This window comes from Perognathus longimembris, chromosome 21 (assembly GCF_023159225.1).
Source record: "Perognathus longimembris pacificus isolate PPM17 chromosome 21, ASM2315922v1, whole genome shotgun sequence".
Taxonomy (NCBI): Eukaryota; Metazoa; Chordata; class Mammalia; order Rodentia; family Heteromyidae; genus Perognathus; species Perognathus longimembris.
The window spans coordinates 4,788,640-4,813,056 of NC_063181.1; the positions used below are offsets into that span (position 1 = coordinate 4,788,640).

Genomic DNA, 24,417 nt, shown 5'->3' on the forward strand with positions numbered 1-24,417 from the left:
TGTACCGGAGGCGGCCAGCTTGCCTGCCCTTCTAGTCATCCTCAGACGCATGGGGGGGGGCCGCCATGCCCCCTCCCGCACTGCAGGCCACACTCCCTAAGCGTCGGCTTTGCCTCCAGCCCTTCTCCGTCTCTAGGTGGCTGGGGTGACAGGCTCAGGGATGACAGGCAGCAGGCCCAGCTCTGCCACCCACTGCGATGGAGCCTTGTCAACTTGTCGCCTAGGCCGTCCTGGCCGTCCTGACGTCAGCCCCGTGAACGGCTAGGCTTACAGGTATGCGCTACCACATCCAGCTCGGCGGGGCTCCTTCAGCTGCTCTGACTCAAACCTCTTCATTCCTCTCTCACTAGCCCAGAAGTCAGCCTTCAGTGTCCACCAAGGATTGGTTCAGGAAACACACACACGGACAGAGAGACAGAGAGAGACAGAGACAGAGAGACAGAGACAGAGAGACAGAGAGAGACAGAGAGAGAACCCATTTCAGCAGCCCAATTGAATTCTACCACCCTAGATTTCCATCCATTTCCTTCTTTAAGCATTCACTTTTCGGGCTGGGAATATGGCCTAGTGGCAAGAGTGCTTGACTCGTATACATGAAGCCCTGGGTTCGATTCCCCAGTACCACATATATAGAAAATGGCCAGCAGTGGCGCTGTGGCTCAAGTGGCAGAGTGCTAGCCTTGAGCAAAAAGAAGCCAGGGACAGTGCTCAGGCCCTGAGTCCAAAGCCTAGGACTGGCACAAAAAAAAGAAAAATAAATCACTTTTCCACTGGATACTGTGTTAAAAACCAACTATACAACTTGTGGGTGGGGACAGGAGGGAAACACTGGGAGAGAGAGGGAAGGGGTGGCATTGTCCAAATGGAAATGTACTCTTTACCTGACTTATGTCACTATAACCCCTCTGTACATCATCTTTAACAATAAAGACATTTTTTAAAAAAATCACTTTTGAGCCCAGGAATGGTGGCTTACGCCTACCGCTGGGGACAGGGAGTGGATCAGGGGACAGGCGTTGTTCAAAACCAGCCATGGCATAAAAGTTTGTGAGACCACATTTCAACCTCAGTCCTCAGATCTCAGACTCCTGAGTCGTTATAATTACAGGCATAAGCCACCAACACCGGGCCAGTTTTAAACCCACTTAAATTCCTCCTCCCAGAGATAATCAGCCATCATTACCACATTGATGTCTGCCCACTTGTCCTTTTCTCGTAGTCTTATTTTCCTTGTACAAGAAAGAAGCTGTACTGCACAGACTATTTTACATTTTATCGTATCTTGAATAAGATACAATGGAACATTATTCTTCCTGGAATATTCAATATTCTTGGTGACCTCACCTCAATAGGCACCCAGTGCCACCATTTTTTTAAAGCTGGCCCCCAATTGGTATAAACTTAGATGGTTCCCAGTTATTTGCTATTACAAACTTCACTGTGAGCATCCTTTGGTAGAGAATTGTATACTTTTCCATACTAAGATTTCTGGGACCCCTCTACTCTTGCTATGAGAAGGCTCACCCAGCTCATGCCAAGCATTATAATCTGCACTTTTAGCCCATGTTCAGTAGAACTAATTCTGCTAGTTTAAAAAAAAAAAGGTTTTTTTTTAAAAGGATAATTTGGCTTTTGAGATTTACCTTTGGGCGAAAAAGAAACACATTTAATTTGACTATGATACCTCTCAATGATCACTTAGGAACGAAACTAAATCCCTCTGACATGAGAAACTCAAATGTACAGTTAGTCCTCAAACACAGACTAGTACTACAATGCTAAATCAAACCATTCATTAAAACCAATACAAAACTCCATTTCTAAACATGTCATTCAATGCTAGTGATTGCTTTCTAGTTTTTTCTTCCACTTCTTTTATTTTCAGAGCCACACTTTCTGCCCCCTCCCCCACTTAGCTCTCAAATATTTTTTGTAAGCGCCCTGAAACTTCCGAGGCTTCAGGCAGGTGGACTATCCAGTCATCTGAAACAACACGAAACAGTCAAGGCTCACCCAAGCCTGGACGATGAAGGAACAGGACAAATACTCCCAAGAGGGGCCAGTCACCTAGAAAGCACGGACGAACTACACACGGTCTCTTCTCCTGCAGCTGCCCCCTGCCCATGAGCATGACCTTGGGGTCCTGAAGGTCACACAAGTGAGGCACATGGCTGTTCGGAGCATGGTGGCCAACGTGGCCTGTGTTCTGCTTTGGCAGATTAATTACTTGCTGTCATTTTCCCCCTCACAGGGCTTATAGGTTGAGCCCAGAGTCTTGAGCATGCTAGGCAAACACTTCACCCACCGCCCCCTCTCCAGGCTCCGCGAAGACTCCTGATGCTCAAATCGTCCAGAGGTGGCCAGCGGGGCTTTACACCGGCCTGTGTGTTTGGGACATTAGCCTACTGGTCTTTCTGCCTGTGATACTGAACGTCTGCCTTGTCATGGCTTGGAGATTACACTGGACAGCTACTTCTGCGTTCCAGATGCCAAAGCCGAGGCTATGCCTACATTTGCATGGAAGTTTCTGCAACGCTACTGCGGAGCCCTTATTCCTTCAGCCGGAGGCTGCCCTGTGAGCCTCCCCTCCTCCTGTTTGCATCTAGCTGCCTTGTGAGGTAGGTGACTCTCTCCTCACAATGACGAAATACCCCGGGGAACACTGCTTGGAGGAGGAGGGGCTGGTTTGGGTTCAGAAGCTTCAGGCCGCAGTCATTTGGCTCCATTGCTTCTGGGCCTGTAGGCCTAGACTGTCATGGCGGGAAGCATGAGACAGAGCAAAATGGCTACCTTCCAGGGGGCTGGGTACTGCACGCGGGAAACACCAGCTGAGCTCACCACCTGCCTCCCAGCGTTCAGTGGTTCCCACAGCCCAGGGCGCAGGAGCACCTACGGCTCATTTCACAGGGAAGGTGAGCGGGGCGTGGAGTGGGGACCACGAGGTCCCCGGCTGGAGGTCACACAGCTGTGGAGTGGCACTGTCAGCCCCACGGTGGCACACCGGGCACGGAGGGCCCGCCCCGCCCTCCAGATCGCCCTCCAGGGCGGTGGCCCAGGGCTCAGCGGAGGAAGATGGTGTGTTGGTGAAACAGACCTGTGAGCTTAGCCCAGCCTCAGGGCTCACGCCCGTAACCCTAGCTACTCAGGAGACTGAGATCTGAGATGGCAGTTCAAAGCTGGCCCAGGCAGGAAAGTCCGTGGGTCTCACCTCCAATCAACTGCCAAAAAAGCCAGAAGTGGAGCTGTGCCTCAAGTAATAGAGCTCCAGCCTTGAGTGAAAAAAAAAAAGCAGGGCGGAGCTGGACGCCTTGAGTTGCAGCCCTAGTACCGGCTCATACATGTGTGCACGCACACATACACACACACACACATGCACACACACAATGCATGCATGTACACACATGCTTAGATCCATGGCCGGTGAAAGTCAGTATCATCTTTCTCACTCTCCAGGTTGTGTGTCTTCCTGGGAGTAAGGACCCTGTCATGAACTCAGCTCCTGTATCCCAGTACTGTGTGGCAGTTCCTGAGGCACTGAAAATAATCCCTAGTTCAACCGCATCCCAAACGCAACCACAGGAAATGACCTCCTTCCTCACCCTTCACCCCGCCTGCCCACATCCTGAGAATCACAGAACTTGAGTCCATGTTGCTACCAAACCACATTTCCAATCCACCCCTTGGCTGCTGCCCTACCCGACCCTCGCTGGCCCCGGCCAGGCTTCCTTCTCTGCTCAAGAAACTGGCAGCGTCCCTGGGCGCTTGTGGTTTACGCCTATCATCCTAGCTACTCAGGATGCTGAGATCTGAAGATTGTGGTTCAAAGCCAGCCCGAGCAGGAAAGCCTGTGAGACTCTTATATCCAATTAACCACCAGAAAACCAGGAGTGGTACTGTGGTTCAAGTGGCAGAGTGCTAGCCTTGAGCAAAAGAAACTCAGAGATGGTGCCCAGGCCCTGAGTTCTAGCCCCAGGACAAGCAAAAAGAAGAAGGAGAAGGGGAAGGGGGGGGGGGGAGAGGAGGAGGAGGAGGAGGAGGAGGAGGAGGAGGAGGAGAAGCAGCTCTACCTAGGTCCCAAGGCTGGCCTCAAACTTGGGATCTTCCTTCCTCTGCCTCCCAAGTGCTGGGGTTACAGATGTGCACCACCATGTCTGATTTACAAATATGTAAATATGTAGAGGTTTGTTTTGTTTTAATTGATACTGCTAGCCTATTCTTCAAAATGTTTGTATTGATGTAGGCTACAATTAGGGATTATAAGTAGCAATTTACATATCTACCAAGAGCAAACAGTAGTTGCTTCTCTACATCCTTACCAACCTTGTCTATGTTCAAATCTATAAATACTCGCCCACCTGACAAGCGAGGGGGAGCAGCTCATTTCTGTGCCCTCGGCGGGGCTGTTACTTCTGAGAACATGAGTGACTTCCCATGCACCTGTTCTGTGGGTCTCCTTCCCCCCGAATCACCTGTTTGGACTGTTTGCGCACTTTTCTATAGAATTTCGTGTCCTTTTTCTTACTGATTTGCAACTTTTGCCTAACATCTGCCAAGATTTTCCTGGCTAATGCGTTTGCAATCAAAACCACGAAATCTGAAATGGAAATGACTTTTGTCTTTCTAACCAGGTTGTGGGGAGCAAGATCCAGTCAACACAGCTGGAGGCCTTGTTCCCCCGTCCTGAGCCCCTGGGGGGCCTGGGACCCTCTGGGGAGGAGTTTTGCCTTGTGTACTTACAGCAGGAGATGAGATTTACCTTCCTGGGTCAGACCCTCCATCGATCCGGCCCAGCTTCTCATCTGACAGCCACAACAAGAAAGACACTGAGGAGAATCCAATTACCCTCTTTGACACCTGCTTCAAAGGTGAGGAATCCATCCCGCGAGCCCCCGGTGAGACCTCTCCTCCATCATTCATCTTAACCTTCCCCAACCTGTGTCTGTGGCAGCACAGAGGCCCACGCGGGACCCCGCGGTAATGAGTTCTCCCGTTTATAATGCAATATATCAACTTCTGGGTCACCAGGACAGGATTCGATGTGAGATGTGGAATTCATCCCGCTTCAGCGCAAATACCTGTGAAATACTTAGAGTATTATTAGCACAGTGTTCCCTTTATGACACCTAAAACTTCTTTCAAACCTGTGTGTGTGTGTGCACGTGCGCACGCTAGTCCTGGAACTTGAACTCAGGGCCTGGACTCTGTCCCTGGGTTTTGTTGCTGAAGGATAGCACTCTACCTTTGAGTCATAGGTCTACTTCTGGCTTTTGTTGTTGTTGTTGTTATTGGTTAATTGGAGATAAGAGTCTCAGGGACTTTCTTGCCCAGGCTGGCTTTGAACTACCATCCTCAGATCTCAGCCTCCCAAGTAGCTAGGATTACAGGCCTGTGAGCCACCAGACTACAGCTTTTCAAGGTTTTTTTTGTTTTTAAAGCTTTTTTCTATTGTTTATGATTACTTTAAAAAAAAGAGAGACCAATACCGGGAAATGGGAACAAGAAAGAAAAAAGAAAAGAGACAAGTATCTAGTTTCATGAATATATTCAGAGGGAGCAGTGCACTCATACCAGGTTAGGGGGAGAGCCCAAACTTCCCACGGGTCCCCATTCCCACAAAGGGTCAGCCAGTCATCCTTGGGCCTCAGCCTCCCGGGTGACGGGCTACCGGCAGACTTCACCATCGCTGGCTTTATTCTCACTTCCCGGCATTCTTTTACGTTCTCCCATCTGTTGATATACTCCCGAACTCCGTATCATGTGGGGTTTCCATTTTAAGTGAACTCGCGCTGTGATTCTTTCCCTTGACGGTGGGCTTGTGGGGTGAGCCTTTGCGGGGTGCAGTTCTGGCTTGTGCATGTGCTTTCTCCGTGACCTGCCATGATGTCACCTCTGCGAGTGGATCTGCTCCCTTCAGCTACATCTGTCCCCACGGTGGGACACCACAGAGCTGTTCATTCCAGCATGGCGCGTTCCACTTTCCGGAAGCTCTCGCCGTCCTTTCTCCATTAACTCTGGCCACGGTGGCTGCTTTCCCCACAGAGCTGGTCCAGCTTGTCTTTGACTGAATTGAACACAGCAAGGCCAGCTGTTCCCTTCCCATCCCTACTGCCCGCCATCCCTTGTCCCAGCTGCCTGGGCCCGGGCCCGGGCTGGTCTTTGGCTCTCCCCCATTTTCTCCTCCCTTTGCATTGATTGCCGTTGTGTGTTACTATTATTGTGCGCACAATGGTGATTTCAACAAAGCATTTGATCCTTGGACAAAGCCTCCTCTCCGAGGCAGGATTTGCGTTTGCTCCTGTGCTGTGCGGAGTCGCTACAGCCCAACCTCAGCTCTGCTCCAGGTTCCTGGAGCCCCAGGACGGAGGAAGCCTGTGGAAAAATCCTTTCAAGGCCGGCTTGCTGTCACACTGAAGGCCTGGGCCTTTGAGCATCTGATTACGACCATTAGTGAAACCATCTTTCCCTGGTGTCTTTTATTCTGATGTATGGCATTAAGAACCAGAAATCACATAATGTTCCAGAAACCTAGGGCTTTCCACAAAGATGAGACAATGGTGTCTGGATTCTTTCTTTTTTTTTTTTTTTATAACATTCTCGGCAATATCAAGAAGTTCATTGTCTCTGTCCGTTAGTGACACGCTGCCTCGTGTCCTTGGGAAATGAGGAGAGAAGCAGGGATAGCACAGGATTCAGAAGACAATCCTGAAGATGTGGCCCCTGAACCACGTGTGCAATTGGAATGAAATGGCGAGGACCCCGAGACCTGGCCCCTCCTGCTTGATTCCTTTTCCTGGATATTATGGGCATTTAAAGGTTATTTTATTATTTTGGCTTACAACTGTGAGAGGGAAATAAATCATGTTTTCATTTGTGCTCAAGGCCTATTTGGGGCAAAACATTCTGTGTGTGTGTGCGTGTGTGTGTGTGTGTGTGTGTGCACGCCCGCGCGCGTGCTTGCTGGTCTTAGGGGTTCAACTCAAGGCCTGGCCGCTGTCCTTAAGCTTCTTTGCTGAAGGCTAGCACCCTACCACTTGAGCCACGGTTCTCCTTCCAGATTTGTTTTGCATGGTTCCTTACAGATAAGAGTCTCACGGACTTTTCTGCCCAGGCTGGCTTCAACCCTCGATTCTCAGATCTCAGCCTCCTGAGTCACTAGACAAAGCATTTGTGAAAAGGCCTGGATGATCTGATTCTCCAGATGTGTGTCGAAGGCCTCCCCACAGGGAACCGGGCGTCACAGACAGGTGTTATGCACCTGGAACTCCATGCTCTTTCCTCTGAGGTAGGCGGTGCTATCCCTGCTTTACCACTGAGAAACGGAGGCATTCCTGAAGTCCTAGAGTATGACAGGCAGCTGCCAAGATGGCGCCCCAGCCCCAGCCCCCCACCCTCTCCCTGGGAGTGGCTGCAAAGAGGGACTCCTCATCACCAACAGAAAACAGCAGGAACCAGGAGCGTGCTTCTGCGAGTAGCTGACACGTGAGTGCAACTTCTCTCGCTCACTCGCACACTTGCACGCGCACTCTCGCTCTTTCTAATGATCCAAGTGAGTGCCCTACGGTGAGCCAATCAGCGCGGGAGGAAGGAGGCCAGCCCACAGCTAGGAGGGAGAGAGAGAGAGAGAGAGAGAGAGGAGAGAGAGAGAGAGAGAGAGAGCCTGCGGGCAGATCCTCCCCAGCTGAGCCTTCAGACCCCTCCCTGTCCGAAGAGACAACCCAGTCACAGCTAGGTTCTCGCCTACATGGTAAGCTTTGTGGCACACCATAATCGGTAACTTCTGCACACCTACTAGGAGGCAACGCGATATGTGACTGAGCCGCAGTCCTCCTGGACATGATTGTGGCGATGGTTTCCATCTGGAACGTCCTCCAAAAGTCCACGTGTGAGGCTTAGTCTGCAGGGTCAACACTGGTTAGGAGGTGGAGGGGTGAAGGCATAGCTCAAAGGGTGGAGTGTTTGCTTAGCAAGTGCAAACCCAAGTGCTGCATACAAAGAAAGAGGTGTGGCCTCAAGGGAGGAAGTTAGGTCGTGGGGAGGAAGTTAGGTCACTGAATGTTCTGGGGCTTCCTCTACCACATGCTCCCACCTTGATGAGCCTGTGCCTCTTCCCTAGAGCCAAAGGCAACAAGTCGAGCAGCCATGGACTAAAACTTCCCAAACGGTGAGCCAAGACAAAGCCCCTTATAGCTTAAATTGGGAATTTTGTCAAGGCAATGGAAAGCCCCCTAGCCCAGCTGTGTACTAGCAAGCAACCAAACATTCAGAAGAATTACCTCTGCATGGAAATAGGAAGAAGAGTTTGACCAACTTTAGGTGCTTTTAAACCCATTTTTTAAATATTTACAACTATTATCATAAAGGCGATATACAGAGAGGTTACAGTTACGTAAGTCAGGTAAAGAGACTGCATTTCCCTTTGGACAATGTCATCCCTTCCCTCACTAACGTTAAGGATATGTGTTTTCCTAAAGACAACTTCATCCAGCTTCCCCATTTTACAGCTGGGGAAATAACGACCAGCTGATCCTACGCCCCAAGGCAGTATGGGTAAGGTCACAGCTAAAACCTTGTTTCCCGGCTTGATGTCATTACTGCTTCCCCGCCTGCTTACTGCACTGTTCAGAATAGAAAAATACCATCCTAGGTATGTCTGGCCAATATGTTTTGCATAAATTCCTGTGTTTTCATTGTTGTTAACAATGAATACTTGCTACCAGGGTAACAAAAAAAAAAAAAAAAAGAAAAGAAACCAAGGACACTCTGTCCCTGGCAGGTGAGAGTAGAGCACAATGGCTCAGTGACAGGGACTGCGTCGCATGGGTCACGGAGCCGGAGGGGGGATTTCCCCGGGTGCTTCCTAAAACGGAAGCACAGAAATAAGAAGACAGTCATCCGTCCGGCCGCATGTGGCTAGTGACCAGTGCGCACACTCACCTGCCAGAGAACCACAGACACAGTGCGGCTCCCGGAAGGTGGGAGGTGGACCAGAAGGTAAAGGAGAAATACTCAGGGTCCCGGAGAACTCCCCAGAGAAGGAACGTGCTCTGGGACATGGCAGTACCACACATCACCACTTGGTGTCAGCACTCACTCCACCTGAAACCTGGTCCTCCTCTTCATTCAGCAAGGCTAGCGTTTTTGCCTGTCAGAAGAACTGAACTTGCTTAATGCAAGAATCCAATTAGGTTTCCAGTGTTTATTTACAAGAGGCACAAACAATAGCCACCATAAGTGTTCGAATTGCTCTGAGGTGACAATTCTAACACCTCTCTCCCGTTTTTTTTCCCCTAAAGTTTAGCTTTCTCATAGAGAAATGTGAAATATCCATAGGAGTTTTAAACGCTAAAAATTTAAAAAAAAAAAAAAAAAAGGAAAACAGAGGGAAGCCAGGCTCACGCCTGTCAGCCTAGCCCAGGAGGCTGAGATCTGAGGATCCGATTTCACAGCCAGCCCTGTTGCAGGAAGTAGAGCTGACTCCATCTTGACTAGGGAAACATGGTAGGAAATGCTGGGGGGAGTAGAGCTGACTCCATGTTCATTAAGGAAACACGGTAACAATTGTTAAAATGAAGTAAAATGTTAGGTCAACCTGACCCCAAAATTCTGCTTCTGTAAATGGCTTGTTTGTTGCTTGCTCTACCCCCTGCGTCAACTCTGTACATCTGTGCTACGCTTTTACCTTTATATATTTTTTTATTATCAAACTGAATTACAGAGAGGTTACAGTTTCATACATTAGGCATTGGATCCATTTCTTGTACTGTTTGTTACCTCGTCCCTCATTCCCCCCTTCCCCCTCCCCCTTTCCCTCCCCCCCATCGCTTTTACCTTTATAAACCCCAGCTCAAGGACTGTTTGAGGTCGCAGTTTCAGCTCCCGAGTCTGTGCTGCGTCCCTGGCTAGTCAGTTTGCTTTTTACTTCCCCAATAAATCCATCTTTTTTGCTTGAGACTATCTCTGCGTGGTGGACTCTTGGAGGGACATGGAATCCCCTCTCTCGAGCCCATAACAGCCCAAGCAGGATAGTCTGTCACTCTGATTTCCAACTAACTAGCAAAAAGCTGGAAGTAGAGCTGTCACTCAAATGGCAGGGCACCAGCAAAAAAGATAAGTAACAGTGATAGCAATCAGGCCCTGAGTTCAAATCCCAGTGCTGGCAGAGAGAGAGAGAGGAGGGTTAGAGAAAGAGAGAGAGAGAGAAAGAAAGAAAGAAAGAAAGAAAGAAAGAAAGAAAGAAAGAAAGAAAGAAAGAAAGAAAGAAAGAAAGAAAGGGAAGGAAAGGGAAGAAGGAAGGAAGAAAAGAAAGAAAGAAAGAAAGAAAGGGAAGGAAAGGGAAGAAGGAAGGAAGGAAAGAAAGAAAGAAAGAAAGAAAGAAAGAAAGAAAGAAAGAAAGAAGAAGAAAGAAAGAAAGAAAGAAAGAAAGAAAGGAGGAAAGAGAAAGCAAGCAAGCTGGGTGCCAATGGCTCAGGCTTGTAATCCTAGCTACTCAGGAGGCTGAGATCTGAGGATAGTGGTTCAGAGCCAGCCTGGGCAGGAAACTCTTATCTCCAATAAACTACTCAAAAAGCCAGAAATGGGGGCTGGGGATATGGCCTAGTGGCAAGAGTGCTTGCCTCGTATACATGAGGCCCTAGGTTCGATTCCCCAGTACCACATATACAGAAAACGTCCAGAAGTGGCGCTGTGGCTCAAGTGACAGAGTGCTAGCCTTGAGCAAAAAAGAAGCCAGGGACAGTGCTCAGGCCCTGAGTCCAAGGCCCAGGACTGGCCAAAAAAAAAAAAAAGCCAGAAATGGCACTGTGGTTCAAGTGGTAAAGCGCTCACCTTGAGCAAAAGAAGCTCAGGGACATCGCTCAGGCCCAGAGTTCAAGCCCCACAACCGATGCAAAAAAAGAAAGGGAGGAAGGAAGGAAGAAAGGAAGGAAGGAAGGAAGGAAGGAAGGAAGGAAGGAAGGAAGGAAGGAAGGAAGGGAGGAAGGAAGGAAGGAAAGAAGGAAGGAAGGAAGGAAGGAAGGGGGAGAGAGAGGAAGGGAGGGAGGGAAGAGAGGGGAAGAAGGGAAAAACAAAGGGAGGGGGGAGGGAAGGGGTATAGGAAGGAAAGGGAAAAGGAGGGAAGAAATGAAGAAAGGAAGGGAGGAGCAAACTGTTTCAGGAAGAAGGGTTTTCTACTTATTTTGTCCTGGGCAGAGCTTCCTGATTGCTCCTTGGGTGCAGAAGAAATCATCTAGTTCAATAAAGCTCTTGATCCCATTTTCCTTCCATTTAGACACATTCCTTTATGGACCGGGGACCATGGGAGCCAGGGCTTCTCACACCACACAAGCTTCCTCCCACACAGCCCCCTCCCCAGCCAGTGACAACCATGTGGGAGTGTGCATGGTAGTACTGAGTGTCAGAGTCTACCCACAGTCCGGTGCTGCACACCTGTAGGAAGGAGGCAGCTGACCAACTCAAGGCAATCGAACGTGACCTTGCTCACCTGGACCCAGTTGTAACTGACTGGCGTTAGGGACTCAATGGCACGTGTCAGTTTTTCTCTGACACCATCACAGAGCTTGCCACACAATGTAAATGGATTGATGGTACTGTACTTAAAAACAAGAGCCAGGCACACCTGTAATCCTAGCACTCACAAGGCCAAGACCATCCCCGGCTGCACAAAACCCTCTCTGAAAAAGAGACAGTTAGAGGGCTGGGAATGTGGCTTAGTGGCAGACTGCTTGCCTAGCATGCATGAAGTCCCGGGTTCAATTCTGCAGTACCACATACACGGAAAAAGCCAGAAGTGGCGCTGTGGCTCAAGTGACAGAGTGCTAGCCTTGAGCAGAAAGAAGCCAGTGCTCAGGCCCTAAGTCCAAGTCCCAGGACTGGCAAAAAAAAAGTTACAGACAATTAGAAAGAGGGAGAACAGAGGAGGGAGAGGGGAAAGGAGGACATGTTGAAAGGAAGGAGGAAGAAAACCATCAAAATGCCTAACGGCTCAAGAACACCAATTTTGCACTCTATGCCTCTCAAGACAGAATGAGTTAGCTGTAATAGTTTATATTTAATGTTCAGGATAGGATATTGATTTAAAAAAAAAAACGAACTCAGATGGTTTGGAGTAAAACACTGTGCACAGTATTCTTCATGCATGCCATTGTAAGTCCTCTGCTGGGTGACACTGACTGCAATAAAAGCATTGGACACAAGGTGGCGATGTTGCCTTAGCATCCACCTTCCCGCCCACCCCCCCCCCCCCCCACTGAGATTAGCATTAATTCCAACCAACAAAACTAAATGGTTCCCAGATTTATTACAATTAGTAAATTTGAGAAGAGAAAGAAAAATAGTGGACAGAAAGATAAAACGACTACCACACTCTTCACCTTTGGGCTCTTCAGAGACTCCATTCTGTCTGGGCCTTGTGTTTCTGCAGTCTATTCTGTTCTACTCTCTATTCTACTCTACTGGGTAGTCAGTAAGACCGAGCCAAGGAAGAAGAGGGAAAAGATGAAGTTCTTTTCAATCCTTGTTGAAAGTTCCTAGTTCTTTCTTCCTACTCAGAATCATCCTTTCCTACTCAACCCTAAAGGCCAAACTATGACCAGCAAGCACATTGCATTCCGTCTCTGGCCTGGAGGGGGCGCTCACTGCCTACCCCTGAGCAGAAAGGCTTGTCCTGCTACCCGCTTCCCTCCAACCCAAACCTCGGTCAGTGCAGAGTGGCTGGAGGAACGGCGAGCAGGACAGACAGGGTGGGCTTCTGTCTGTGAGAGCTTGGCTTTGCCAAAGGAGCCTCATCGTACTTCTACAGGCTGATAAGGTGCCAAGGGCTTTATATCATTCATGCTAACAGCCCAGATGAAGCATGTGCTGGCCACAAGTACAGGCTATGGATGGACACCTGGCCCTGAGCTCCCTTCCTCCCTCCCTCCCTCCCTCCCTCCCTCGCTTCCTTCCTTCCTTCCTTCCTTCCTTCCTTCCTTCCTTCCTTCCTTCCTTCCTTCCTTCCTTCCTTCCTTCCCTCCCTCCTTTTTCCCCTCCCTCCCTTTCTCCCTCCCTTCCTCCCTGTCTGCCTTTCTTTCTTTCTTTCTTTCTTTCTTTCTTTCTTTCTTTCTTTCTTTCTTTCTTTCTTTCTTTCTGTTCCTTCCTTTCTTTTCTTTTCTATGTGTCAGTACTAGGACTTGAACTCAGAGCCTGGGCACAGTCCCTGAACCTTTTCACTCAAGGCTAGCTCTACCACTGGAGCCACAGCTCCACTTGCTGCTTTTTGGTGGTTACTTGGAGATAATAACCTCACAACTTTCTTGTCCAGGCTGGCCTGGAACACAGATCCTCAGATCATAACTTCTTGAGTTGCTAAGGTTACAAATAAGAGTGCCCGGTACCCAGCTGTAACCCTGAGCTCTGTACTTGGAGAGAAAGGTAACACTCATTGAAGAAGACCTTCTCCCCCCACACACCTATAATCCCAGCCCTGCAGAGACTGAGGCAGAAGGATTGTTAAGTTCAAAGCTAACCTGGCTACATAGCAAGTCCCTGTCTAAATAAATAAAAGGAAATTAAACAAGATGAAACGATTGAATGGAAGTAGAAAATGCTCATTGGGTGCCTTGGGAGAAATTTCTGAGAGCTGGATGGACAGTTTCATGGACTTTCCTGCCTGGGTTAGCTTTGAACCTAAATCCTCAGATCTCAGCCTCCTGAGTAGCTGGGATTGCAGGCGTGAGCCTCCAGCACCTGGCTATCCATGAGACTCTTATCTCCAATTCACCATCAAAAAGCCAGAAGTGGAGGTCTGGCTCAAGTGATAGAGCCCCAGCACTGAGAGAAAAAGCTTAGGGATAGTCGTAGGCCCTGAGTCCAGTTCCAAACCAATACATAAATAAAAACCATATGTATGGACTGGAGGCATGGCTCAAGTGGTAGAGCAGAGCCCTGAGTTCAACCCCCCTGCCACATAATAAATACACTTTATAATCACATTTATAATTGCTTACATTTTCTTTCAACACTTTTTTTAAAAAAAAAAATATCGTTTAGTAATGATTAGCTGCTCACAAGAAAATTAGCTCGCTAAACTGAACCACTTAGGGAGCCGTTTCCTGAACCTCCTTGTCTCTGGCGGCGGGTTCAAATTGCCCAGGGAGCCCTAACAACCACCAACCTGCGGGCCCCACCCCTGGAAATTCCACTGTCATTGCTCTGGGGTGTGGCTGCACCCCGGGACTTGGTTAAAAAGAAAAAAAAATAAAGCTCCCCTGGCAAGTGCCACGGGTTGCCAGCCTTGGGTGGCACTGCGGTCCCCTCCCTTCCCCGCCGCCCAGCTCTCCTGCCGCTCACTCTTCTCAGGTGCGGGCTCCCCGACCGGCCTCTCCTGTTCCCCACATGCCTAGGATGCCCCGCCGGACCCCAGTTTCTGCCCTGAAGGATTTATAAAAAAAAAAAAAAAACAAAAACAACAACTACCTGCCAAGGCAAACGAGCTTCGTCTGCAAATCAGGTCACAAACACACCTGCCTCGCCCTCGTGACTTCCTGCATTCCTGGTCGGGTTTATAGGTGCTGATAACATCCTGGAAAGAGCAGGTTCCAGACTTGCCTGTGACCCGGTCCCCCCCCCCCGCCCCCCCCCCCCGGGCCGGGGCTGGAATTTCCGGTTCTCTGGGCTCCTGCACGGGGATTGACTCGGTCGTCTGCTCCTGGTGCTTTACCGCCCGTCACCAGGACAGATCCCAGGCCTCTGAGCTTTCACAGCCTGGCGCTGCCATCCTGCCTTCTGGCAGTTTGCAAGTACAACCCAACCCCCAGCGCAGACAAGTGGAGCCCTAACAGGTCATCGGTTCCATGTGCGTGTGTGAGTGTGTGCAGTGTGTGTGTGTGTGTGTGTGTGTACAGGGGCTTGAACTCAGGGCCTGGGCACTGTCCCTTAGCTTTCTCACATTCAAGTCTGGTGCTTGACCACTTGAGCCGCAGCTCTACTTCTGGATTTTTTTGGTGGTTAATTGAATATAAGAGTCTAATAGTCTCGCCTGCTGGGTGCCATTGGCTCAAGGCCTGCAGTCTCAACTACTCAGGAGGCTGAGATCTGAGGATCTGGGTTCAAAGCTGGCCTGGGCAGGAAAGGCCGTGAGACTCTTACTTATTTGTTTGTTTTGGTTTTTCCAGAGCTGAGGGCCGATCGCAGGGCATTGCATTTGCCAGGCAAGTGCTCTTCCGCCTGAGCTAACGCCCCAACTCCAGTGAGACTCTGATCTCCAATTAGCCACCAAAAAGCTGAAAGTGGAGCTGTGGCTCAAGTGGTAGAGCTCAGGGACAGTGCCCAGGCCCTCGGTTCAAGCCCCAGGACCAGCACACACACACACACACACACACACACACACACACACACACACACACACACACAAGAAAAGAATCTAATCTAATGGACTTCTCTGCCTAGGCTGGCTTCAAACCCGAGCCTCTGGTCTCAGCCTCGTGCGTAGCTCCGAGCAGGGGCCGTGAGCCTGGGGCCAGCACGCTGCCTTGAATGTCAAGTGATTGCCAACCTCCCACCTTCCGCCCATACTGACGCTGTGGCTGTCCGGAGCGTCCGCCAGGCTCCTGGCTGGGAGAAGTAGGAGACTCCTATCTGCGAGTCTGACTTTGCTTGTAGACTTTGTACTGAGATAATGCAAGTTTAATTTTTAACACTGAGTACTGCGATTGTGTTTTTTTAAGGTTCAAACCACCCAGGTGTCACTGGAAAGGAAGGCTAGGGGGGCTGGGGGCACCTTCATGACCTCTGGAAGGACACACGGGTGGCTGGTGAGAGACACAGATAACCCAGGCCAAGGGGACCTCACGAGTGTGGGAATGGAGATGGGTTGGCTTGGTGGGGAAGAGGATGTGAAAATGCAAAGCACAGCTGGCTGAATCTCACAAGGAAGAGGCAGACAAGCGGGCTCCAAACAATCAGTACGGTTATTTTCATTTTGTTTTGTTTTTATGACTACAAGTCAATTTCTTCACAAAGTTGCAGTTCATCCTAAAGCCACATTTGCCCTTCTTCCCTCCTGTTTGGATACACCCACATCTCACGTCTTCTCATTCGCTGAAGGAGTTAAAGGGCACAGTATCCATAGGGTTTTTCTATTTCTGTAAATGTTACTAATTCTCCATGAAAGTATTTGCACTAAAAGCAGGGTGCTGGGGCTCACGCCTGTCATTCTAGTTACTCAGAAGGCTGAGATCTGAGGATCAAAGTTCAAAGCCAGGCTGGACAGAAAAGCCTGTGCGCCTCCAGTTAATCAGCAAAATGCTGGACTGGAGCCATGGCTCAAGCAATAAAGCATCAGCCATGAGTTCAAGCCTTCACACTAGAAGAGAAAAAAAGTGTGTGTGTATACACATGTATGTATATATATATATATATATATATGATATGATACAATAGGATAGGATAGGATGCGATATGACATGTAAAGCCAGGCACCAGTGGATCAAGCCTGAATCCTAGCTCCTCGGGAGGCTGAGATCTGAGAAGCAAGGTTCCAGGACAGCCCAGGGAAGGAAATTCTGTGAGACAATTCAATTAGTCGGCAAAAAGCTGGAGGTGAGGTGTGGCTCAAGTTGTAGAGCACCAGCCTTGAGTGAAAAGGCTAAGGGAGAGTGTGAGGCCCCGAGTTCAAGCCCCGGTATTGGTACAGGAAACAAACAAACAAACCAACAACAGCCACACACAGCAAAGGTTCACTCTGATTTTTCCTCTGGTTTTCCTGCGTTTTACACGCACAAGCCGTGAGTGTGTGTGTGTGTGTGTGAGTGTGTGTGTGTGTGTGAGATCTGTCACCATAACGAGGAGGGGGGATGAGGCGAGGCAGTTCCCGTCTGTGAGGAGGCTTTCCCTCCTCCTTCCTCAGGAGATGCCAGGCTGTGAGCCGGCCTCAGCTGCCCCTCTGCGCCCCGCCCGGCCCCTGCCCGGGTGAGTCAGGCTCTGGTGGGGGAGGCCCTTGGCTCCTGGCTTTCCAGTGGGGAGAAGCGGCGTCCAGACTGGGGCCCAGCCTGAAGCCAGTTTCCCTCTGTGTCGTGGCATAGAAAAATGAAGCTCGTGACACTTCCTGTGTGTGGCCACAGCTGTCTTGGGTTTCTGTTTAACTGCTTCGTGCCCGGTAGGTAGGCGGTGGTGCGCGTACGGTGGCTTGGCTTCCAAGTCAGTAGCAGGATTGGGGCTCCCCACCCTCTGCCCCTCTGCTGCCTCCACAAGTGGCTAACACCTACTGACTGTGTGGATCCAGGGTGACTCAGGGCAGACTGTCCTTCTCCCTCCCAGCACCCTCCCTGACACTGCGGCTGGCGAGGCGCGCCCAGAATGGCCCGCCCAGTATCGAGGTGAGGGTTCTGCGGGCCCTGACTTTTCGGTTCAGCAGGGTCATTAGGAACAATCACAGCTAGGCTTCCGGGAGCACAGAGCAAGGCACGCTTGCTTGGTGATTCTTCACGGGGGCTGGGACCCGGGGGCTTGATTATATGTGAATGAAATGATAGAGAGGGGTCACGTTTGATTAAAACATTAGTCGTGAACTCTAGGCATGCACACACAGACTAAACATATGTGCCCTCTAAGGAGAGGAACACAAGGGCCTATGTGCATCTCATCACAGTAACTTTGTTGATCAAAATGAACTCCAGAAAGAGGTTTGATCCTCCTTGCTGTTTTTGTGTGTGTGTGTGTGTGTGTGTGTGTGTGTGTGTGTGTGTCTTATTTGTTCATTTATCTGTCTTTGGGAGGCACAGAAATGGAGGGACAAAGGGTGAACAAAATGCAGCAATGGGACTCACTAGGCACTGTGCAACTTGTTGGTGAGGATAGGAGGGAAAAACTGGGAGAGAGCAAGGGAAGGGGTGACGTTGTCCGAAAAGAAATGAGCTCTTTGCTTGACTTATATAAGTGTAACCTCTCTGATCATCACCTTTATAATAACAATTTAAAAATTTAAATTAGTAATTAATGATAGGAGGAGTGTCTCCGAGTTGAGACATTCAGGGACTTTGACCAGGCCTATTTCTTCTTTCTTTATTTTTCACCATTTTTATTATCTTTTTACAATTATATTTTGATTATCTTTTTTTTTTTTTTTTTTTGGCCAGTCCTGGGCCTTGGACTCAGGGCCTGAGCACTGTCCCTGGTTTCTTCCCGCTCAAGGCTAGCACTCTGCCACTTGAGCCACAGCGCCGCTTCTGGCCGTTTCTGTATATGTGGTGCTGGGGAATCGAACCTAGGGCCTCGTGTATCCGAGGCAGGCACTCTTGCCACTAGGCTATATCCCCAGCCCATATATTTTGATTATCTTTAAGCAGCTGTTCAAAGGGGTTATCATTCAACAAATTACAAGTACAATATATCCTGCTCAAGATCACCTCTTCCGTCATTCTCCTGCATATTGCTGCTGCTTTTTTTTTTTCCTTTGTTGGTCTTGGGACTTGAACCCAGGGCCTGGGTGCTGTCCCTGGGCGCTTTTTTTTCGCTCAAGGCTGACACTCTACCACTTTGAGCCACAGTTCTATTTCTGGTTTTCTGGTGTCTAATTGGAGATAAGAGTCTCACAGACTTTCCTGCCTGGGCTGGCTTTGAACTATGATTCTCAGATCCTAGCCTCTTGCGTAGTTAGGATGACAGGCGTGAGCCACCAGCACCGGGTTTATTTCTTCTTTCTTCCTTGTAGTCCGATTTGTTCTCCTACCTCCCAGACTTTCTCCAGCCTTTCTCACCGGGAAGTTCTACCACTTCCTCAGACTGCCTTCTACTTCTCCTTGGGCTAGGAGCCCTGAGCAAAGCAATGTACCTCTCTCTCTCAGTCCCTGGCCCTTTCTCCCGCAGTCTCAACAAATCCCTGGAAAGTAGGGATTGTGGGAGAGCCATGGAAACCCCTGTGCTGACAAGAGTGGGCGGCCACCACCACCTTCGCTCAAACCTCCCCCCTCGGGCAGAGGGTCCCCAACGCATTTGTACCGCAGCCCATGAATATTTTATGGACATCCTTTTGTGTTGACTAATGGGGTCTGAACTGTACAATCTGTCTTGAATACCACCAAAAGAAAACCCTCTCCTGACCTCTGTCACAGAGTGATTAATGGAGATGAACTAGGCTCCTCTGAGATTCATTATTAATGTTATTCTGAGACTCTTTTCAAAGGGGCACAGAGATGAACTCTGTGGAGAATTGATTGTGAGTTAGGTGTGTGTGGGGAGGGTTTTTAAATGCCTGGCTGCAGTGGTGTTTTGGCTCAGCTTGTCAGAGATTACAAGGGATTTAAATTTCCTCAATAAAGAGGGTAATGGGAGATGCTAAAGATTGTGTGTTGCCGCCCCATCCAGGTTTATTTTAGCCGTGTGTGTGTGTGTGTGTGTGTGTGTGTGTGTGTGTGTGTGTTGGTACTGGGGCTTGAACTCCAGGCCAGCATTCTACCACTTGAGCTATACCTTCACTTGTAGGTGTGTTTGTTTTTTTTTACTGTTATTATAAAGGTGATATACAAAGGGGTTGCGGTTACATAAGTCAAGTAAAGAGTGAGTTCATTTATTTATTTTTGGACAACGTCACCCTTTCCCTCATTCTCCCTCAGTTTTCCCCTCCTGTTTCCACCCAAAAGTTGTAGACTTCATTTTCCACGTAGCGTCTGCTGCCTCTGTTCACTCTTCATCCTTCCATTTCACTTCTGGTGGTTTGGGTGGTTCACTGGAGCTAGGATTCTCAGGGATCTTCCCGCCCACACTGCCTTGGAACCGTGGTCCTCAATTCTCAGCCTCCTGAATGTAAGGTCCACCCCCGGGAGGGCTCCATGCAGATGCCCCTGTTTAAGTCTGCTCCCAGTACCTGTGTTACCTAGGTAACTGGCACACCTGGAGGCAGCTACCTCCCTCTTCTCTGAGATCACATCCAATCCACCTGGACCTTACATTCTGGCTTATTAATCATGAGGCACAGACTTAAACAGGTAGGGGAGCCCTCTGGGGTGGCGACCTTACACTGAGTAGCTAGGATTACAGGCTGGCACCACCCAAGCTGGTCTAGCCTCCTCATTGCTCTAGAAGATGGAGTAGTCACTAACTCAAAGCCATCCCTTCCTCTCTGGATGTCCACCACTGTACTGTTTTTTTTTTTTTTTTGGCCAGTCCTGGGCCTTGGACTCAGGGCCTGAGCACTGTCCCTGGCTTCTTCCCGCTCAAGGATAGCACTCTGTCACTTGAGCCACAGCGCCACTTCTGGCCTTTTCTGTTTATGTGGTGCTGAGGAATCGAACCCAGGGCTTCATGTATATGAAGCCAGCACTTTACCACTGGGCCATATTCCCAGCCCCAACAGGTGGTTTGAAATGTGTGTTCATTTGGGTTGGGACTTGAAGGCAGTGGTGAAGATGGGAAAAGGCCCTGGAGGAAGAGACAAGCTGATCAGGAACAGCGTGTCAGGTGGTACTGCTGGCCATGCTGAGGCTGAAGACCATACGTTTCTGAGGGGTCCGACCTGTACAGAGCCAGACTTCCCAGGCTTCATGCTTGTACTGCAGGAGACAGATCCCCTGCTGCTGCGATTTTCGACTTAGGTGCTCCCTAACGCTCCGTGTGTGGAAGGTTTGGTCCTCAGCCCATGTTAGTATGGGGAGATGGCTGAGGTCATGGGGAGGAGGTTAGGTCACTGGGGAGGGGTTATGCCTGGAAGGGAATCCCAGGACCCTGGTCCCTTCCTGTCTTGTTCTCTTTGCTTTCCAGCTGCCCTGAAGTAAAGACGCTCTTCCACCACGTGCTCCTCTCATGATGTAACTGGGCTGCCACAGGCCCCAAACAACAGACGATGGGCTGAAACCTCAGCATCTGTGAGCCCAAACCAACCTTCCCTTCTGTAGTTTAGGGGTGGATGGTAATAGCAACCGGTAGAGTTGCTGTGAGGATCCTAAGCCTTCGAACTTGTAAAGTGCCTAGGGCAGTGTCTGTCATAAAGCACCTGTTCACTATTTGTTGGCTGTGGTTATCAGCTTAATTGATGAGCCAACAATATCAGGCAAAATGCCTTCCCTAGCCTCCACAGGGACCACAGGAAACTGGTGAATGAGCGGATCGATGCCACAAAAGAACTGAAAATCAGTCTCAGGATGAGGAGGGCAAAAAGATACAAAACTCTAGACTCAGCCGATGGATCTACCACAGACCAATCACTGTTTCTTGGCTGGAATATTTATACCATAGGTTGTTTGCTTATCTAACAAAAGTACAAGAAAGGCTGTACATTTTATATATATATATTTTTTATTATCAAACTGAATTACAGAGAGGTTACAGTTTCATACATTAGGCATTGGATACATTTCTTGTAGTTTGTTACCTCGTCCCTCATAAGAAAGGCTGTACTTAAATGATAATTTTTTGTCTTTTTCTTCTAAAGTTGATGAGAGAGATCAGGACACACACACACATACACACACAGCCACATTCCCAGTCCCTTGGCTTCATTTCTCAGGTTGCAGAAGCCCCTGAAGCTATCGAAGATGCATTTCAGTCCTTTCTCAGCAGTCACTGGGAGGTTTTCAGGCTCTAAGATATCCTCTTGGTGCTCTTTACTCAGAAGTCAGAGAAGAGACTGAGCACAAAGGCCAAAGGAAGATATCCTCTTGATGCTCTTTACTCAGAAGTCACAGAAGAGACTTAGCACAAAGGCCAAAGGGAGACTGGCCCCAGGGCTTTCCCAGTGTCCCTAAGAAAGCTACCATCATTTTCTTCTGGTCAAATGTTCACACACACACACACACACTTTTTTTTTTTTGAGACTAGATCGTGGTATGTAGCCTAGGCTGGCCTCAAACTCTTACTCCTCCCACCTCAGCCTCCTGAGGGCTAAGATGAAAGGTGTACCTTCCATCTTCTGGCCAATGTAAATGGTCTGGAACTTTAGAGAACGCTCTCTTGTCTTCCGTTTTTTATTATCCCACTTTCTTCAGCTCCTTAAGGGGCTTGCTCCTCTCTTAAATTTCAGCTTCGATAATGGTGTTCCCATAGAAACTACATGCCTTTCTTTTTCTGACTGTTTTGCTTCTGTTTAAAAGGCTAGATTCAAGCTAGTACCAAGACATACCTTTTCAAAACAAAATTAACCAGGTTACAGAATGAATGCAAAGTCAAGACTGGAACCTGGGCACATCCCAAACCCCTATTCGTTACAGCCTGTATGTGGTGAGGTGGTAATTGGGAAATCTATCTCAGATCTGACAACTGAACCCTGGTCATCACTCCCGGGCCACCACAACAGACCCTTCTCTACTCAGTAAGAACAAAAGGAGCAAAAATAACGGTAAAATTTATTTATCTAGTTAGTTGATTAAGCCAAAGGATTACAAGATACAGTGAGAAAGGGAAACTCTTTGTTATTTTTATTTTTTAATCTTAATTTGAAATAGGGTCTTACTTTGCGACCCAGGTCTTGAAGTTGCACCTGTTTCCCGTTTGTTTGAAAGAATGATTATAATAGTAGATAGCACTTGTGTGAATTAAAAAAAAGTTTTTACTAGGTAGGCTGGGGGTGTGGCTAAAGTCACGGTCTCATTGTGGTAGAATTAAAAAGCTGATACCGTTAAAACATTTTTTTTTCTTTGCATGCTGGTTTGAAATCTAGAGGGAAGTGCACCCCTAACCCTGGCAATGCTAAGTTTGTTATTTTGTTGTTTATTTAGTCGGCCAAGGCTGTGGAAAATCGAAGGAAGGGCTACACTACACCTCCTGCTCCAGCCGAGAAGGCGGCTCGGAGGGGTGGTCTCCAGAGAAAGAAATGTCCTCATTTACAGAGGGCTCTAACTAGTTGGATCAGTGCAAGGGCTGTGCCACTCCATGGCTGTCCCCAGCCCCGGGCCCACGCTTGGCGTGCAGAGGTAGTAAGAGGGGAGTGGGATCCGCCTCGCTGCCCGCAACCACCACGCCGGCAGGGCAGGCCCGGCTCACGGGGGGACGGTTAGCAGGCTCCGCGAGGCCTCGCCATCTTCCGATCTCAGCCTCCCGGGCAGCTGGGGCTGCAGGGGTGCCCCTCTTACCTGGAGGGACATCATTGGAGCCGGGGTCTAAACGCGGAATCGGCAAGCAGATGGGATGAGGAGTGACCAGGTCTCCATCGCCGTCGCCGATGGTTTGTGTGAGGCGAGGGTGGGCAGCTCCCCGAGACCCCAGCGCCCAGTACCAAATGGAGGGGGTCAGCCCGGGCGGCAGGGCAGCGGCCACAGCCGACTACAAGTCCCAGCGGGCACCGCGCGCCGCTTTCCCGCCAGGCCCCGCCGCGCGCCCGCAGGAACTACAAACCCCAGCATGCCGCGGGCCACCCGCGCCCGACCCCGCCCAGGCCCCGCCCCCTAGGCCACGCCCCCCGCAGCTCCCTCCCGCCGGCCCGCCCCGAAGAGTCGCCCGGCGGCGGCGGCGGCGGCGGCGGTAGACGGAAACGAGTGCGAGCCCCGGCGGCGGCAGGATGGGCGACTCCAAAGTAAAAGTGGCGGTGCGGGTCCGGCCCATGAACCGGCGAGGTGAGCGTGCTGGCGCGGGACGGCGGCGGCAGGTGCCCCGCGCGCCCGCTCCCTCGGCGCCGCGGGGGTCCGCGGCCCCGCCCCTGGGTCCGCGGCGGGAAACGGGGGGAGCACCCCGGCGCCCCGCTCGCCGGTGCCGGCTGCCCCTCCCGTGGCCCTCACGTCTCGGGGTGTCGAGGGGCCCCGCGGCCGGGCCGCCGCCCCTCCCGCCGCCCCTTCCGCCCGCGGCCGCCCCGCCCGGCGCCCTTTCGCCCTCTGCCCCTCAGCCTTTCCCGCGGCGCCGCCCCCTCCGGGTCCGCGACACCCCCCCCTCCCCGAGCGCCCCCTCCCGGTCCGCGCCCCCCCTCCTCACGCGCCCCCCTCCTCACGCGACCCCCCGTCCTCACGCGCCCCCCTCCTCACGCGCCCCCCTCACGCGCCCCTCCCCGTCCGCGCCCCCCCTCGAGCGCCCCCTCCCCGTCCGCGCCCCCCCCTCGAGCGCCCCCTCTCGTTCCGCGCCCCTCCTCCTCACGCACCCCCTCCCGGCCCGCGCCCCCCCTCCTTGCGCACCCCCTCTCCGTCCGCGCCTCCCCCGCCTCCCCCCTCCCCATCGCGACAGCTTCCACCCACCCCCCCCGCTACCCCGGGGGTCCCCCCCGCCGACGAGTTCGCAGACTCCACTTGAGTCCCTTCAGCCTGCGGGTTCAGAGGGGCCTCGAACCCGCGCTGTGGGTGGGGCGGGAGGGAGCCCGAACCGGGTTCTGCTGCGGGACTGTGGAGACAGTTCTCGCTTGTGCTTGAAGTCATGCTCGTCATCACTTAACAATAAATAGTTTAGGTGCCAAGATTCTTGTGAAATTGTATCTTTCGGACGCTCCCTGAGGTCTGCAGGGAGGGCAGTGGGGAAAGCAGATAAACCGAA

At 50.6% G+C, this 24,417-nt stretch overlaps 1 protein-coding gene across 2 annotated transcripts in view; it reads left to right on the top strand.

The window, feature by feature from the left end:
• Window positions 1-23,385: 23,385 nt before the first annotated feature.
• Window positions 23,386-24,417, top strand: part of Kif13b (kinesin family member 13B) — a 130,110-nt gene continuing 129,078 nt past the window's right edge. For both annotated transcript variants that reach the window (XM_048330316.1, XM_048330315.1), the window contains exon 1: window positions 23,386-23,516. In XM_048330316.1, coding sequence (XP_048186273.1) covers window positions 23,462-23,516 — 55 coding nt within the window. In that variant the 5' untranslated portion in view covers window positions 23,386-23,461. The remainder of the gene's footprint in view (window positions 23,517-24,417) is intronic.